The following is a 15282-nucleotide window of genomic DNA, read 5'->3' on the forward strand; positions in this document are numbered from 1 at the left end:
GATATGGTACCAGACAAGGATGCCCACTCTTATCATTGCTATTCAATATAGTCCTGGAAGTTTTAGCCAGAATCACTAGACAAGAAAAAGAATTGAAAAAAGGATTCAAATCAGGAAAGAGGAAGTCAAACTATCCCTATTTGCAGATGACATGATTCTATACACAGAGGATCCAAAAGACTTCACCAAGGGACTATTGGAACTCATAGAAGAGTTTGGTAAAGTAGCAAGATATAAAATCATCACACAAAAAACAACAGCCTCTGTACACAGACAATGCCATGGCTGAGAAAGAACTTGTAAGATCAATCCCAGTCACATTAGCTATAAAAACAATCAAATACCTTGCAATAAACTGAACCAAGGATTTCAAAGATCTTTACAATGAGAATTACAAAACATTAAAGAAAGCAATAGAAGAAGATACCAAAAAATGAAAAAAAATCTTCCATGTTCATGGATTGGAAGAATCAATATCATCAAAATGTCCATACTACCAAAAGCAAGATACAGATTCAGTGTGATAACAATCATAATACCAAGAACATTCTTCTCAGATATAGAAAAAATGATGCTGAGGCCGGCGCCGTGGCTCACTAGGCTAATCCTCCGCCTGCAGTGCTGGCACCACGGGTTCTAGTCCCGGTTGGGGCACCAGATTCTGTCCCGGTTGCTCCTCTTCCAGTCCAGCTCTCAGCTGTGGCCCAGGAGGGCAGTGGAGGATGGTCCAAGTCCTTGGGCCCTGCACCCGCATGAGAGACCAGGAGGAGGCACCTGGCTCCTGACTTCAGATCGCTGGCCGCAGCACGCTGACCGTGGTGGCCATTTAGGGGGTGAACCAACAGAAAAAAGGAAGACCTTTCTATCTGTCTCTCTCTCTCTCTCTCTCTCATTGTCTAACTCTGCCTGTCAAAAAAAAAAAAAAAATGATGTTGAAATTCATATGGAAACACAGGAGACCCAAAATCGATAAAGCAATCTTATACAACAGAAAGAAGGCTGGAGTCATCACAATACCAGATTTCAAGACAAACTACAGGACAGTTATAATCAAAACAGCCTGGTACTAGTACAAAAATGGATAGAAAGATCAACAAACAGAACAGAAACATCAGAGATCAATCCAAACATCTACAACCAACTATCTTTGACAATGGAGCTACAATCAATCCCTGGAGCAGGGACAGTCTCTTCAACAAATGCTGCTTGGAAACTGGATCTCCACATGCAGCAGTAAGAAGCAAGGCCCCTATCTTACAACTTACACAAAAATCCACTCAAAATGGATTGAAGACCTAAATCTACAACTCGATACCATCAAATTATTAGAGAACATTGGGGAAACCCTGCAAGACACTGGCATAGGTAAAGAGTTCTTGAAAAGACCCCAGAGACACAGGCAATCAAAGCCATTATTGACAAATGGGATTACTTCAAATTGAGAAACTTCTGTACTGCGAAAGAAACACTCAGGAAAGTGAAAAGGCAACAGACAGGTTGGGAGAAATTACTGCAAACTGTGCAACTGATAAAGAGTTAATAATCAGAATATAAAAAGAGATCAAGAAACTCCACAACGAAACAAGCAACCAGTTTAAGAAATGGGCAAAGGACTTATACAGACATTTTCCCAAAGAGAAAATCCAAATGTCCAACCAATACATGAAAAAATGCTCAGGATCCTTAGCCCTCAGGGAAATGCAAATCAAAAGCACAATGAAGTTTCATCTCACCCCCACTGGAATGGCTTTCATACAGAAATTAACAAGCAAAAAAAGTTGGCGAAGATGTAGGGGAAAAAGTACCCTAATCCACTTTTGCTGCTAATGTAAACTGGTAAAACCACTATGAAAGACAGTTTAGAGATACCTCATATATCTGAATATAGACCTACCATACGACCCAGCCATCCCACTCCTGGCAATTTACCCAAGGGAAATGAAATCAGCAAATAAAAGCATTATCTGTACCTCCATGTTTATTGGATATCAATTCACAATATCTAAGACATGGAATCAACCTACATGCCAATCAACCTTAGACTGGATAAATTATGGGATATGTACTCTATGGAATACTACACAGCAGTAAAAAAAAAAAAAAGAAATCATTTGCAACAAAATGGATGAATCTGGAAAACATCACACTATGTGAAATAAGCCAGTCCCAAAGGACAAATACCATATGTTCTTCCTGATCTGAGATAACTAATAGAGCACCTAAAAGAAAATCACTAGAAGTGAAACTGATACTTTGAGAAATGGTCCTTGTCTTGACTGTCAAAGAACATTGTTTTTTTTCCTTTTCTCTTCCTCCTACTACTTGTTGAACTCTTAACATAGAGTTAATGATATGTGTATAAAGTCAGTTCAAAATAGATCTTAGGGGCTGGCACTGTGGTGCAGGTTAATCCTCTGCCTGTGGTGCTGGCATCCCATATGGGCACTGGTTCTAGTCCTGGCTGCTCCACTTCCTATGCAGCTCTCTACTATGGCCTGGGAAAGCAGTAGAAGATGGCCCAAGTGCTTGGGCCCCTGCACCCACGTGGGAGACCAGGAAGAAGATCCTGGCTCCCGGCTTCAGATTGGCACAGCTCCGACCATTGTGGCCATCTGGGGAGTGAACCAATGGAAGGAAGACCTTTCTCTCTGTGTCTCCCTCTCACTGTCTGTAACTCTCCCAAATAAATAAATAAAAAATCTTAAAAAAAAAAAAAAAGAAAATAGATCTCAGCAAAAAATGGGGGTGGGAATAAGAGAGGGAGGAAGAAGTTTGTAAAGCTGTATAGTTCTGCATACATTCTTACAGACTTACTTCTAAGGATACAGTTTAAAAACTTGCCATGGGATCCCAAATCCCATTAAGCTGGGTGGTAAAAATGCCATCTTAAGTGTTAAAGGAATCATATTAAGGGTTAAAGTGATCATATAGATAGGATTAAGTGTTAAAGAGTTCATTTAAATAAGGTCAAGGGTCTGGTTATGATAGTAGATAGAATTAAAAAGGAGAGAATGTTCCAACATGGGAAGCAGTCCATACAGCAGACTCATAGAATGACAATCGCTCTAAATAGCACTCTGACCTCAGAATTAGCCCTTAAGGCATTCTGGTCTGGCTGAAAAGCCCATAAGAGCATTTCAGGCATGGAAAGCCAAGATACCATGGCAAAAAAGTTTCCTACATGAAGGATCTCTGTGAGTGAGACCCCAGTGGAAAGAAGTAGCTATCAAAGGATGTACTTATCTCTGAAGGGAGGAGAGAAGTTCCTTTTTCCTTATGCCTTGTCTAAATATTGATGGAGATTGTGGATTCAAAAGGCTTCCATAGCCATGGAAGCTCATGTCAAGAGCCTTAGGTGATCACTGACATCATACATAAGAGTGTTAATTGTTAAATTAAATTTCTTTAAAATATTATTTATTTTACTTGAAAGTCACAGTTACACACACAGAGAGAAGGAGAGGCAAAGAGAGAGAGAGAGAGGTCTTCCATCCACTGGCTCACTCCCCAGATGGCCACAATGGCTGGAGCTGCATCAATCCAAAGTCAGGAGCCAGGAGCTCCTTCCAGGTCTCCCACACTGGTACAGGGGCCCAAGGCTTTGGGCCATCTTCTACTGCTTTCCCAGGACATGGCAGAGAGCTGGATTGGAAGTAGAGTAGCTGGGTCTCAAACTGGCACCCATATGGGATGCCGGCATTGCAGGCGGTGGCTTTACCCAGTACACCAGAGCACCAGCCCCAATTGTTAAATTAATAACAGGAGTCACTGTGCACTTACTTGCCATGCAGGACCTCTGTCCTCAATGAGTTTTATTATCAGAATTAACTGTAAAACTTGTTCTCAGTTTGTGGGTGTGTGTGGAAACTGTTGAAATCTTTACTTAGTAAAATAATAATAATATTAAGGGAGATTAGCTTAAGTTAAAAAAAATTAACATCAAATAATGTGCCAGGGTCTTATGTGTTAAGCAACTCATAAAATTGATCTCTCTTAATTCATAGTAAGAAAAGGAAAACAGGGGCCAGTAGTGTGGCATAGAGGGTAAAGAAACCACACACAGTGCCGGCATTCCATATGGGCACTGATTTGAGTCCTGGCTGCTCCACTTTCGATCCCGCTCTCTGCTATCGCCTGGACAAGCAGTAGAAGATGGCCCAAGTTCTTGGGCCCCTGCTGCGGATTGGCACAGCTCCAGCCGTTGCAGCCAACTGGGGAGTGAACCAGAGGACAGAAGACAGTCTCTTTCTCTTTCTGCCTCTCCTTCTCTGTGTAACTCTTTCAAATCATTAAATAAATCTTTTTTTAAAAAAAAGAAAACGAATCATTTCAGGATTGTTTGCAGCTTTAGGCTACAGAGCACCCTACACTATACAAATCTGATTTAATAATAAATAGGATTGAACACAGAATCAAAACAAGCCTCCTAGAAGAGAGCTTATTAACCCAATCATATATACTGAGAACAAATAACATTACCTTCCTGAAATTTTTTTTAAAAGATTTTATTTATTTATTTGAGAGGGGTGGAGTTACAGACAGTGAGGGGGAGAGACAGAGAGAAAGGACTTCCTTCCATTGGTTCACTCCCCAAATAGCTGCAACGGCCGGAGCTGCACTGCTCCACACCAGGAGCCAGGATCTTCTTCCTGGTCTCCCACGCAGGTGCAGGGGCCCAAGCACTTGAGCCATCTTCTACTGCTTTCCCAGGCCACAGCAGAGAGCTGGATTGGAAGTGGAGCAGTCAAGACTAGAACCAGTGCCCATATGGGATGCCGGCGCTACAGGCAGAAGATTAACCTACTGAGCCATGGCGCTGGCCCCATATTCTTTCATTTATTGTTTGAGAGACATCCCCAAGTGCCCACAATGGCAAAGGCCAAAGCTGAGAGCTGGGAACTCAATCCAGGTGTCCCACATGGACAGCAGGAACCCAATCTCTTGAGCCATCACTGCTGCTTTTCAGGGTCTGCACTAGCAGGAAACAGATCAGGACAAGGACGGGAACCCAGGCATTGGAATGTGGGACGTGAGCGTTTATTGCTAGGCTGTACGCTGACTCCCTTCCTAAAGTTTTTATCTGTTAAGGATGAGAAATATATCTTTGAAGTCTCTCACTGCTTCTATAACAGTTTTCAAAGACATTCAAGAATGTCTTTGCAGTGTAAGACCATGTAGACAACCACTAATATAGATTATATTTAATCAACATAAAAATCTCACTGGAATTATAAGCAGTTAGTCTTCATTATTTTTAATTAACTGAGAACCTACTGTATGCACTATTCCAGGGTGATACAGCAGTAATAAGATCCCTGCCCTCAAGAAGCTTACATTCTAGTTAAAACAACATAGAAAAATGTCATTACTGTGGTCAAAGAACACAGCAATCTTTTTGGCAGTCATTTCTTGTGACACTACCGTGTTTAGCCCTCCTTCCCAAAGCTCTGTCTTTTCCCTGTGCCACGGTTAAGCTGCAGATTTACACCTGGTGCAGAACCTTATCACTCTAGGTTTTACATGCATCAGTGTGTCTGATTCCTCCTATGTTTCAACTAACTGAGATCTCTGAGGATGCTGACCCTAATATCTGACAAACTGGCTATCACTTCTGGCTCTCTGTTACCTGCCAGTTGAAGTCTAATACAAATGCACAGGCCTGGGCCATGAGCACTGTCATATAGCACCCTGTGGAAGCAGGGCTCTATACTAACTAGTGCCACAAGCACAGCTGCTCCACCACTTGGGAATCCCACACAGGGTAGCACTGGCCCCACAGGCCTCTCTCTCCTGGAGAATCAAGGCAGAGCAGATCTATTTCTTAACTGCCTAATTATCCTCACCAAAAGGAAAAACACCCTCTGCTAACCTCAGCATTCCTGGCCAGTCAGCTCTCTTGGCTTCCTCACACCCTTACAGGCTGGTGCCACTCTGCTGTATTTTCTCTACCTACCCCTCTCTGCAGCCAAAGCAGCTACTGCCCACTTTCTACCACGTAAGGAGTCTTTGCAAAAGAATTACATTTCTGGGGCTGGCACTGAGCAGCAGGTTAAGCCACTGCTTTATGATACCACCGTCCTATATCAGAGTGCCACTTCGAGTTCCAGCTGCTCTGCTTCTGATTCAGCTCCCTTTTAACATGCCTGGAAAAGCGGCAAAAGACAGCTGGAGTGCTTGGACCCTTGCCACCCATGTGAGAGACCCGGATAGAATTCCAAGGCTTCTGGTTTCAGCCTGGCCAAGCCCTGTCTGTTGCCAGCAATTGGGGAGTGAACCAGTAGATGAAGATGCCTTTCTCTCTGTGTGCTTCTCCCCACTTCTTCTCTGTTACTCTTTCAAATAAATAAATCTTAAAGGAAAAAAAATTGTACTTCTGAGTTTCTGACTCTACAGCGTTCAGAGAATTATGCCACAGTATTGTGCTACCTTCTGAATTTCTAGAAACCTTATCTTCCTAAGTTTTCCACAATGTTCAATCTAATCCTCAAAGGCTCTATACAATACCAATAAGCTCTTCCCACTATACCTTGTTGACTTAATTTCCCCATCACTCCCTAGTTCACACCCAAACTCCAATATATTCTCAGTCCTAGTCAGTTCTTCTTATACAAGTTGTACGTTCATCACAGAACATCTCCATGTGCTTTTTATTTCAAACATCAGTTCACAGCAAGTCACTCTCAGGGGTCTCCTGCTCACAGGGGCAGGGCAGGGCTACGGAGACACTCATCAAGTGCTTCAGACAACCAGAAGGGGAGGGACCAGAGTGCTTGGGGGAGAGTGGAAAGCAGTAGCTCGAGCAGGTGACATCCAAGCTGAGTCTTCAAGAAAAAAAGTCTGTGAGTTAGGACTGCCAAGACAGAGAGAGGGAAGAAGCATCATGGGTCCTAAGCTGCTGTAGAAAAATGCAGGGGAAGAGTAAAGAGAGAACTGGGGCCGGCGCCGCGGCTCACTAGGCTAATCCTCCGCCTGCAGCCCTGGCACCCCAGGTTCTAGTCCCGGTTGGGGCACTGGTTCTGTCCCGGTTGCTTCTCTTCCAGTCCAGTCTCTGCTGTGGCCCAGAAAGGCAGTGGAGGATGGCCCAAGTGCTTGGGCCCTGCACCTGCATGGGAGACCAGGAGGAAGCATCTGGCTCCTGGCATCGGATTGGCGCAGCACCGGCCGTGGCGGCCATTTGGGGGGTGAACCAATGGAAGGAAGACCTTTCTCTGTCTCTCTCTCACTGTCTAACTCTGCCTGTCAAAAAGAGAGAGAGAGAGAGAGAACCGGAGGCTAGACTACCACAGGCCTATACAGGACACCGAGCAGCGGATCTAATCACCAGGCAGTGACAGAAAGGAAGGAGCAGTGGAAATGAGCTCATACTACAACCACACTAAGTCGGTTGACTTTTTCTCTTAAAATGGCGGCCTAAGCATTCAGATCTGGCTAAAACGCCCATGAGAGTTTCTCAGGAATGGCAAGCCAAGACAGTCTGGCAAAAAAATGACCTAAATGAAAGACCTCTTGGTGAGATCCCAATGGAAAGAACGGGCCATCAAAGAAGGAGGTACCTTTCTCTGAAGGGAGGAGAGAACTTACTCTTTGACTATGGCCTTGTCTAAATAAGATCGGAGTTTGTGAACTCAAGAGGCTTCCATAGCCTTGGCAGCTCATGACAAGAGCCTTGGGTGATTACTGATGCCATAAACAAGAGTGTCAATTGTTAAATCAACAACAGGAGTCATTGTGCACTTATTCCCCATGTAGGATCTCTGTCCTTAATGTGTTGTACTATGCGAATTAAAGATAAAACTACTATTCAAACAGTACTCTATACTTTGTGTGGGTGCAATCTGTTGAAATTTTTACTTAGTAAATACTAAGTTGATCTTCTGTATATAAAAATAATTAAAAATGAATCTTAATGAAGAATGGGAAGGGAGAGGAAGTGGGAGATGGGGTGGTTTGCGGGTGGGAGGGTGATTATGGGGGAAAAACCGCTATAATCCAAAAGTTGTACTTTCGCAATTTATATTTATTAAATAAAAGTTTTCTAAAAAAGTTTATAAACAAGAGTGAATATGATAGCTAAGTAAGTTCATAATCATGTTCTAAGATTCACCTCCTGTATTTTTGTTCTGGCTGTATAACCATTATGGTGTAGAAAACAAGAATATTTTATTCTTGTTCTGATATGTCCTACTAATGCATGTTTATGGAATAAAATTGCCATGGTTATTTAAAAAAAAAAAAAGGCAGGCTAAGAATTGTGTGAAAGAAGCTTACATAGGAGAAAAATGTATTCTTTCATTAGAACACAACAGAGGAAATGGCATTGTAACCTGCCTACATTACCAGCATCCCATATGGGCACCAGTTTAAGTCCCGGCTGCTCCACTTCCATTTCTCCCTGCTATTGTGCCTGGGAAAGCAGCAGAAGATGGTCCAAGTGAGACCCAGAAGAAGCTCCTGGCTCCTGGCTTTGGCCTGACCCAGCTCTGGCCGTTGTGGCCATCTGGGGAATGAAGCAGCAGATAGAATACCACTCGCTCTCTGTCTCTCCCTCTTCTCTCTCTCTGTAACTCTGGCTTTCAAATAAATAAATCTAAAAAAAAAAAAAAATAACAAACAGAACACAGCAGAAACAAATGTATTTCTGCCAGCTCTGCAAAGTTACACATCTTATTTCCTAAGATTAACTGTGAGTCAATTATAAGTCATAACAGGAGAAAACAAGGGTAAAATGTCTTAAATTATTTTAAAAACTAGATATGAACATTGCAGGATTTTATATGAAAAATGAGTGCACTTTTCTAACTAGCTCTGAATATGTATAATTACCAATCTGGATGTTGGCAATAGATTCAGTCTGACGATCACAGAGTGGACTCACACCCAAATGATACTTTTTTTCTATATCTCCTACAAATTGAAAAACAGATAGAATTATTCATATGGAACACATCTATTAGTTAAATATATATTTAAAATCTTCATCATACCTGTAAATTCCTTAGGAAGAACATATTTAATTCTGAGAGAATGGCTTCTCAATTAGTTCTTTAAATAACTTTAAACCCACTCACACATAGAAAAGGTTACCATGGTGACATCTTTATTTAAATGGAGGAAGTAGAAAACTTCACCAGGTATTGCCCAAGACCATAATTCTGTCAGCATTTTAATATAAAACTTAGAATGTTTAGAAGGAAGGTACTTGAAACAAAGACCCTTGGATCTGGATTTAAATTCATATGGCCTTGCCCTCTACACGTGACAAGGATGTAGTAAGTTCAGAGAAATCTTTCTATACAATAATTTCCAGCTTGATTTGGAGTGTGTGTGTGTGTATCTTCCTTCCAAAGAGGACTACTAATTTTTAAAACAGATGCTTAATTTATATATTATCAGCTACATGTGCATTACTAAATTGTCACCAAAAATACCAAACACCTACTGACACACTCTCATAAATGGTTATTTTATGCAAATGATACTAAAAAATGAGCTGAATAGTTTAGTTATCACTCAGTACCGTACTTGCCTTGATGGAAGAATTCTTCTGTTACTTTCTCACTCCACTGCTTGCTTAATTCCCAGGTCCGACATGGGTTACAGATATCAGCACATTTCAAAGCCATCTAGCAACAAAAATATTAAAATTGTGTTAAGAGAAAAAGGCAAAACCTTAATTGTACTAAGTTTAATAAATATGAGTATACTCCAATGGCAGGAGAAATAACACTTTAAGAAAATATTGCAACAGATTCATTTTTTATATTAAGTGCCTGATGCTACTAGATCTACCAACTGTGTTTACATTAATGCTGACCATGAAGCTGTAACACTGCAAACCTAATTATACATGCTTGATAACACCAAGAAAACAAGCACAGGACTGTATTAACCACAAGATATGAATAAATAAACCAGAAATAAATAATCCAATTCTTTTCCCTACTTTTTTGATGTAAAAATTTGTTAGAATATTATATCACTGATTTACAGAAATTGTGTTTTCATCAGAAATCCTGAGCATGAAAAATGCAAAAGCAATGGTGCCTTTGTAGGTAAAGATTCACAAATGATCTTCTGAAAACTTAGTGTACTAAATTCCTCAGCTTTCCCTAAGGATGTAGCCACTCTGAAAAAACCATGCTCCAGAATATTTTATTTTGGGGGCTGGCTCCGTGGCAAAGTAGGTTAAGTCTCCATCTGCAGTCCTGGCATCCCATATGGGTGCTGGTTCGAGTTCCGGATGCTCTACTTCCAATCCAGCTCCCTGCTAATGGCCTGGGAAAGTAGCTGAAGATGGCCCAAGTCCTTGGGCCCCTGTACCCACGTGGGGGACCTGGAAGAGGCTCCAGGCTCCTTCCTTCAGATCGGCCCAGCTCTGGCTGTTGCAGCCATTTGGAAGTGAACCAGCAGAACTTTTTCTCTGTCTCTTCCTCTCTCTGTCTGTGACTCTGCTTCTCAAATGAATAAATAATCTTTTTTTTAAAAGAATATTTAATTTTTATTGTAGTAGCCACTGGATTTACCCAAGAAATACAGGTTTTGCAAGCCCCTGTTTACCTGTAAGACCAAATGCCTATGTCTGGTGTCTTCCAGGCATAAGTCACCTCTATCCAAATGGGACCTAAACAACGACAGATACTCATTCTGGCGACTGATGTCGGTGGCTAGTATCAGAGCACCTATCTGAGTCTCCATTTGTTGCCTGGAGTTGGGGAAATACAAAGAGAAAATATAAGACTTTAAATTAAATAGTTACTTGACTCTGGTTTGTTTAGACTTAATATTTGGAAACTTTATAAAACTGTGTGTTATCCTAACTGCCATTCGAGTTAAAATTTAATTCTAAAGAATGCATCCCAAAAAACTATTAAAATAATCAAAATTAAAACCAAGAAAGTTTGTAGGGAAACATCAATATGCTAACATTCCATAAAAGTTGTCTTTAGTTTATCAGCCAAAATGGAATTATTTGCTTAAAAAAATCAATATAACTTTGGTTTGGCGTTTGAGAAAATTCTTTTCAGGAAAATTCTTGTGTTGAGGGTAAACAACTTTGCTTTCTGTTTTGGGTGCCTGAGAGTTAAGGGCAGAAGATTCAAACAGTCCACTGAACCAGGTCTCTATGGATATCTTGCTGAAATGCCTGACGGAATCCTTTGGGGATCCCACCAAGGATATGATGTGGTTCAGATTCAACTATGTTTTCAGGGTCAAATCAAGAAACCAATTATCTGTAAATTAATATCCAAATTTTCTAGAAGGAAAAAAGTAACATGTTAATAAAAATAGCAAATACATGATACAATTTTTTCAAACTGTCTCAAGTCAACTAAGAGAAATGCATTCTTAAAAAAGTTCTGCCTTTTGTTTTAACAGGTTGTAGCAAATGTTATCTTTGCAGGATGACCAGTAAAGTGATGTCAGATGAAAACTCTCACAGTATTGAATAGAAAACAAAACAAACCCTAAAAGAAGAAAACATGAAAGAATGCTGTTAGGTAGCCCTCCTTATTTTCAGTTGTAATTGAAATCTGAGAATTCAACAGGGTTAATCATTAAATGCAAAACATGATGAAAAGGGAATAATGAAACAGGCATTTTAATCTGTCGTAATAAAAAAAAATTCCATGATCTGTATATACAAATTCTATATGGTTTAAGCAATCTTTGTATTTGTACTACAGCAAGAAATGATTTCACTTACCAGAAGTATTGTCATACTCCAAATGGTAACCATGAATAAAGATTTAAAAAAATATAAAATAAAGTCCAGCTTTTTCCTTATAGCCATTACAAAAACACTTATTTTTTTATAAAGCTGTTTTAAATTATGAAAGGGAAAAGGAAAGAAAAATGAGTATAATTCAAATTTTAATATCCAAACATATTTTTATGCCTCACCATTTTTCTCGACTTGGATGGTTTACATGTCTTTTCGACGTTCTCTAAAGTGCATTTTCTTTCTCTCAGTGTGCCCTAGTAAAGGCTTTGGTTTGTGGGTCACATTACAGCAGTGGTATGAGATTTTATTCACTACCATCATATTGGGCTTATTTGTAATAACACTTTTTGTTAGGCTCTTAAATATCCTGATTAACTATTTTTTCTAAAATATTAGTGCTTTCTATTGTTCTTTCCATTCATTATTTAGCTCCAGAAGTGACTCCATAACTATACCACTGAGAAGATAAGTCATACTGTTTGTTATCAGCCTGAAAGCTTCCTGAAACAGATTTTAAAGACTCTAAATCATAGAATGTTTACTTTCTATTCAATTTAATTTTGCAACTAGTCCTTAAGGTTTTATTCAGCTGAACACTAAGTGGAAATATGTGGTACTTGTAGCACTCTATGGTTGAGTCATTTTGTATTTATAGTGAATTTTATTGTATTCAAATCCATGGATGGTCTTTCATAAAAGTGAATATTCACTACAATATTACTAACTGTACTATAGAACTAACTTAACTAAATTTTTGATCTAAATTTTTAAAAAAAGATAATTTTTTCCAATAAGTTTAACAAAAAGTGAAAACTGCAGAACCCTTGAACACAACAGTTTTATTTTTAGCACTTTATAAAATTAGTTTGCTAACTTAATTTCCATAGTTGTTAAGTTGGTCTTAATGCAACCTACCTGCTTTCTAACGGCATATGTGAGAATAATCCGGATTCTCTCAACAAGCCCACTGCAGATCTCCAGTGGTGATTTTCCAGGACTGAGGTATTCTACAAAAAAGTATGTCTGTTAACTACTTAATGACAAATATAGTTCTGAACATGAAGAATTATTTGTCAGTACTACTGATCTGGTTACAATGCTCATATCATGGAGAATTTGTTTCCATTACTTTTATTCCTTTGATACATGACACATTTCTCTAGAATCAGAAAAGTATTGAGTGACAAAACTGCACTGACCTTGTACAAAGTTGCCAAGTAATGGTTTGTTTTAATAAGGAAAGGTTGATTGACACCTGGATGGTCCAGATCATGAGTGGCAGCTGCAATTAAGCTCAGCAAGATATCCCAGGGGGTTACAGAATTGGCAAGCTGAAGTGTGACAAAAGAATAATTAATCACAAACATGTCTGAAACAAACTACACCAGTGCAGCCGCTGCGAAGCAGCAGCCAGCGGCAATGACAGTCTCCTCCCCTTTTGTCCAGGCAGATTGGTCAGGACCACCACCCAGTGCCTCTGCTAGGTGCTGGTCTCATCGCGACACTGGGGCGGGGTGTGATACCACAGTGTCCCTGCTCACATGGAGTTTATAGAGCTCATCTTTCTACTGCTTCATCGTTAATGAGCCTAACTAGAATTGTAGCTAAAGTATAAATCGTTCTTTTGGTGGGAATAAAGGCTTTAAAAAGAAAAACACAGGGGCCAGTGTCATGGCATGTTAAGCCACTGCTTGTGACACTAGCATCCTGTATTAGAGAACTAGTCCCAGTCCTGGTTTCCTGGTTGCTCTGCTTCCGATCCATTCCCTGATAAGGCACCTGGGAAGGTAGCGGAGCACCTGCCACCTTGGATGGAGTTCTGGGCTCTTAGCTTTGGCCTGGACCAGCCCTGGCCAGTGCAGCCATTTGGGGAGTGAACCAGTGGATGGAAGACCTTTCTCTCTGTCTCTCCCTTTCTCTGTAACTGCCTTTTTTTTTTTTTTTTTTTTTTTTTTTTTTTTTTTGACAGGCAGAGTGGATAGTGAGAGAGAGAGAGACAGAGAGAAAGGTCTTCCTTTTTGCCGTTGGTTCACCCTCCAATGGCCGCCACGGATGGTGTGCTGCGGCCGGCACACCGCGCTGATCCGAAGGCAGGAGCCAGGTGCTTCTCCTGGTCTCCCATGGGGTGCAGGGCCCAAGCACTTGGGCCATCCTCCACTGCCTTCCCGGGCCACAGCAGAGAGCTGGCCTGGAAGAGGGGCAACCGGGACAGAATCCGGCGCCCCGACCGGGACTAGAACCTGGTGTGCCGGCACCGCAGGCGGAGGATTAGCCTATTGAGCCGCGAAACTGGCCATAAGTGCCTTTTAAATAAAAAAAAATAAGTATTAAAAAAGAAAAATGATGCTCTCAGTTCTTTATTGAGATGCCCACCTGGCATATCAAGTATACTCTCTTCATTCAACTTTGCGGCCTTACTTACCACTTAAAAAAAATTATTTGGGGGCTGGTGGTGTGGTGTTGCAGGTTAGGCTGCCACCTACAATGCCAGCATCCCATATGGGCACTGCTTCATGTCCTGGTCTTCCACTTCCAATCCAGGTCCCTGCTAATGGCCTGGGAAAGCAGCTGAATGTGGCCAAGTGTTTGGACCCCTGCACCCATGTGGGAGACCTGGAAGATCTTTTGCTTCTGGTTTCAGCCTGGCCCAGCGCTGGCCATTGTGGCCATCTGGGGAGTGAACCAAAAGACAGAAGATCCATCTCTCCCTCTCTCTCAGCCTTTTAAATAAACACACACTTTTTTTTTAAAGTGTATAATAAAATCTTTTCCTAGTGGATGGATATGTTCAGAATGATATACATAATATGTGCATGTCAGAAAAACACAACCTTTTAAGACAGGAATTATTATATTTTGCTCTCAGTAATCGTCATCAAACATATCTGACACAGCAAACTATTAGAGTAAACAAAAGTTTATTATTAGCTTGGAATTTTCAATGATCAGAAAATGATCACCTTGAGTAGATCACTGCTTCTGATGAACTGCCGCTCATTTTCTGGCAAACTTCTCCTCCTCTCACAAGGCCCAATCCTGCTCTCATCAGCCCCCTCCCTACCAAGGACAAACTGTTTCTACTGCACTTGACACACCCGCCACCACGGCACCCAGCGAAGCAATGTTACCTACAGACTGTGCTACTGAACTAACATATATTTCATATTGTAAAATGATTATGAAAATTGAAAAACTTACCACTGTGAGATAAAAAATAAATTTACATTCAAGTTCTACTATTTTCTTTCTATATCGGAATGGATCTTTTTCTATCCCCTGTGTTAAGCGCATCTCAGTCAGAAAAATCACTGAGGGCTGGAATCTCCTGGGAAATTGTAAGCTGGTTGAAGGTAAAGAATGTCTAGGATGTATTTTTGTATTATGTATACATATGTGGGCACACGTATGCTTGGCTGATGAACATGTAATTTACTAAGCAATGTGCAAAATACTATATTATCGTAACTACAACAGAGAACTAAAATTCACCAAAGAAACATCATCCAGAGAGAATACAGTAATCCAGAATTGAACTTATTTAAAAATTTAATGTATGACTA

The 15282-nt window shown here is 40.6% G+C and overlaps 2 protein-coding genes across 10 annotated transcripts in view; one reads left to right on the forward strand and one right to left on the reverse strand.

The window, feature by feature from the left end:
- Positions 1 to 11767, forward strand: part of MTFR1 (mitochondrial fission regulator 1) — a 99040-nt gene extending 87273 nt beyond the window's left edge. For 2 of the 6 annotated variants that reach the window (XM_070075099.1, XM_070075098.1), the window contains one exon: positions 11377 to 11576. In XM_070075099.1, the coding sequence (XP_069931200.1) occupies positions 11377 to 11450 (74 nt within the window). In that variant the 3' untranslated portion in view covers positions 11451 to 11576. Of the gene's footprint in view, positions 1 to 11376 lie in introns of all 6 variants that reach the window. The other 4 variants (XM_070075100.1, XM_070075101.1, XR_007918616.2 and 1 more) reach the window with 3 other exon arrangements.
- The window catches only part of PDE7A (phosphodiesterase 7A), a 131217-nt gene that overhangs the window by 6403 nt on the left and 109532 nt on the right, over positions 1 to 15282 (reverse strand). For all 4 annotated transcript variants that reach the window (XM_008255575.4, XM_002710533.5, XM_008255577.4 and 1 more), the window contains 5 exons: positions 12922 to 13053; positions 12638 to 12729; positions 10558 to 10702; positions 9527 to 9623; positions 8824 to 8904 (listed from right to left, as the gene is read on the reverse strand). In XM_008255575.4, the coding sequence (XP_008253797.1) occupies positions 8824 to 8904; positions 9527 to 9623; positions 10558 to 10702; positions 12638 to 12729; positions 12922 to 13053 (547 nt within the window). The remainder of the gene's footprint in view (positions 1 to 8823; positions 8905 to 9526; positions 9624 to 10557; positions 10703 to 12637; positions 12730 to 12921; positions 13054 to 15282) is intronic.

This window comes from Oryctolagus cuniculus, chromosome 6 (assembly GCF_964237555.1).
Source record: "Oryctolagus cuniculus chromosome 6, mOryCun1.1, whole genome shotgun sequence".
Lineage (NCBI taxonomy): Eukaryota > Metazoa > Chordata > Mammalia > Lagomorpha > Leporidae > Oryctolagus > Oryctolagus cuniculus.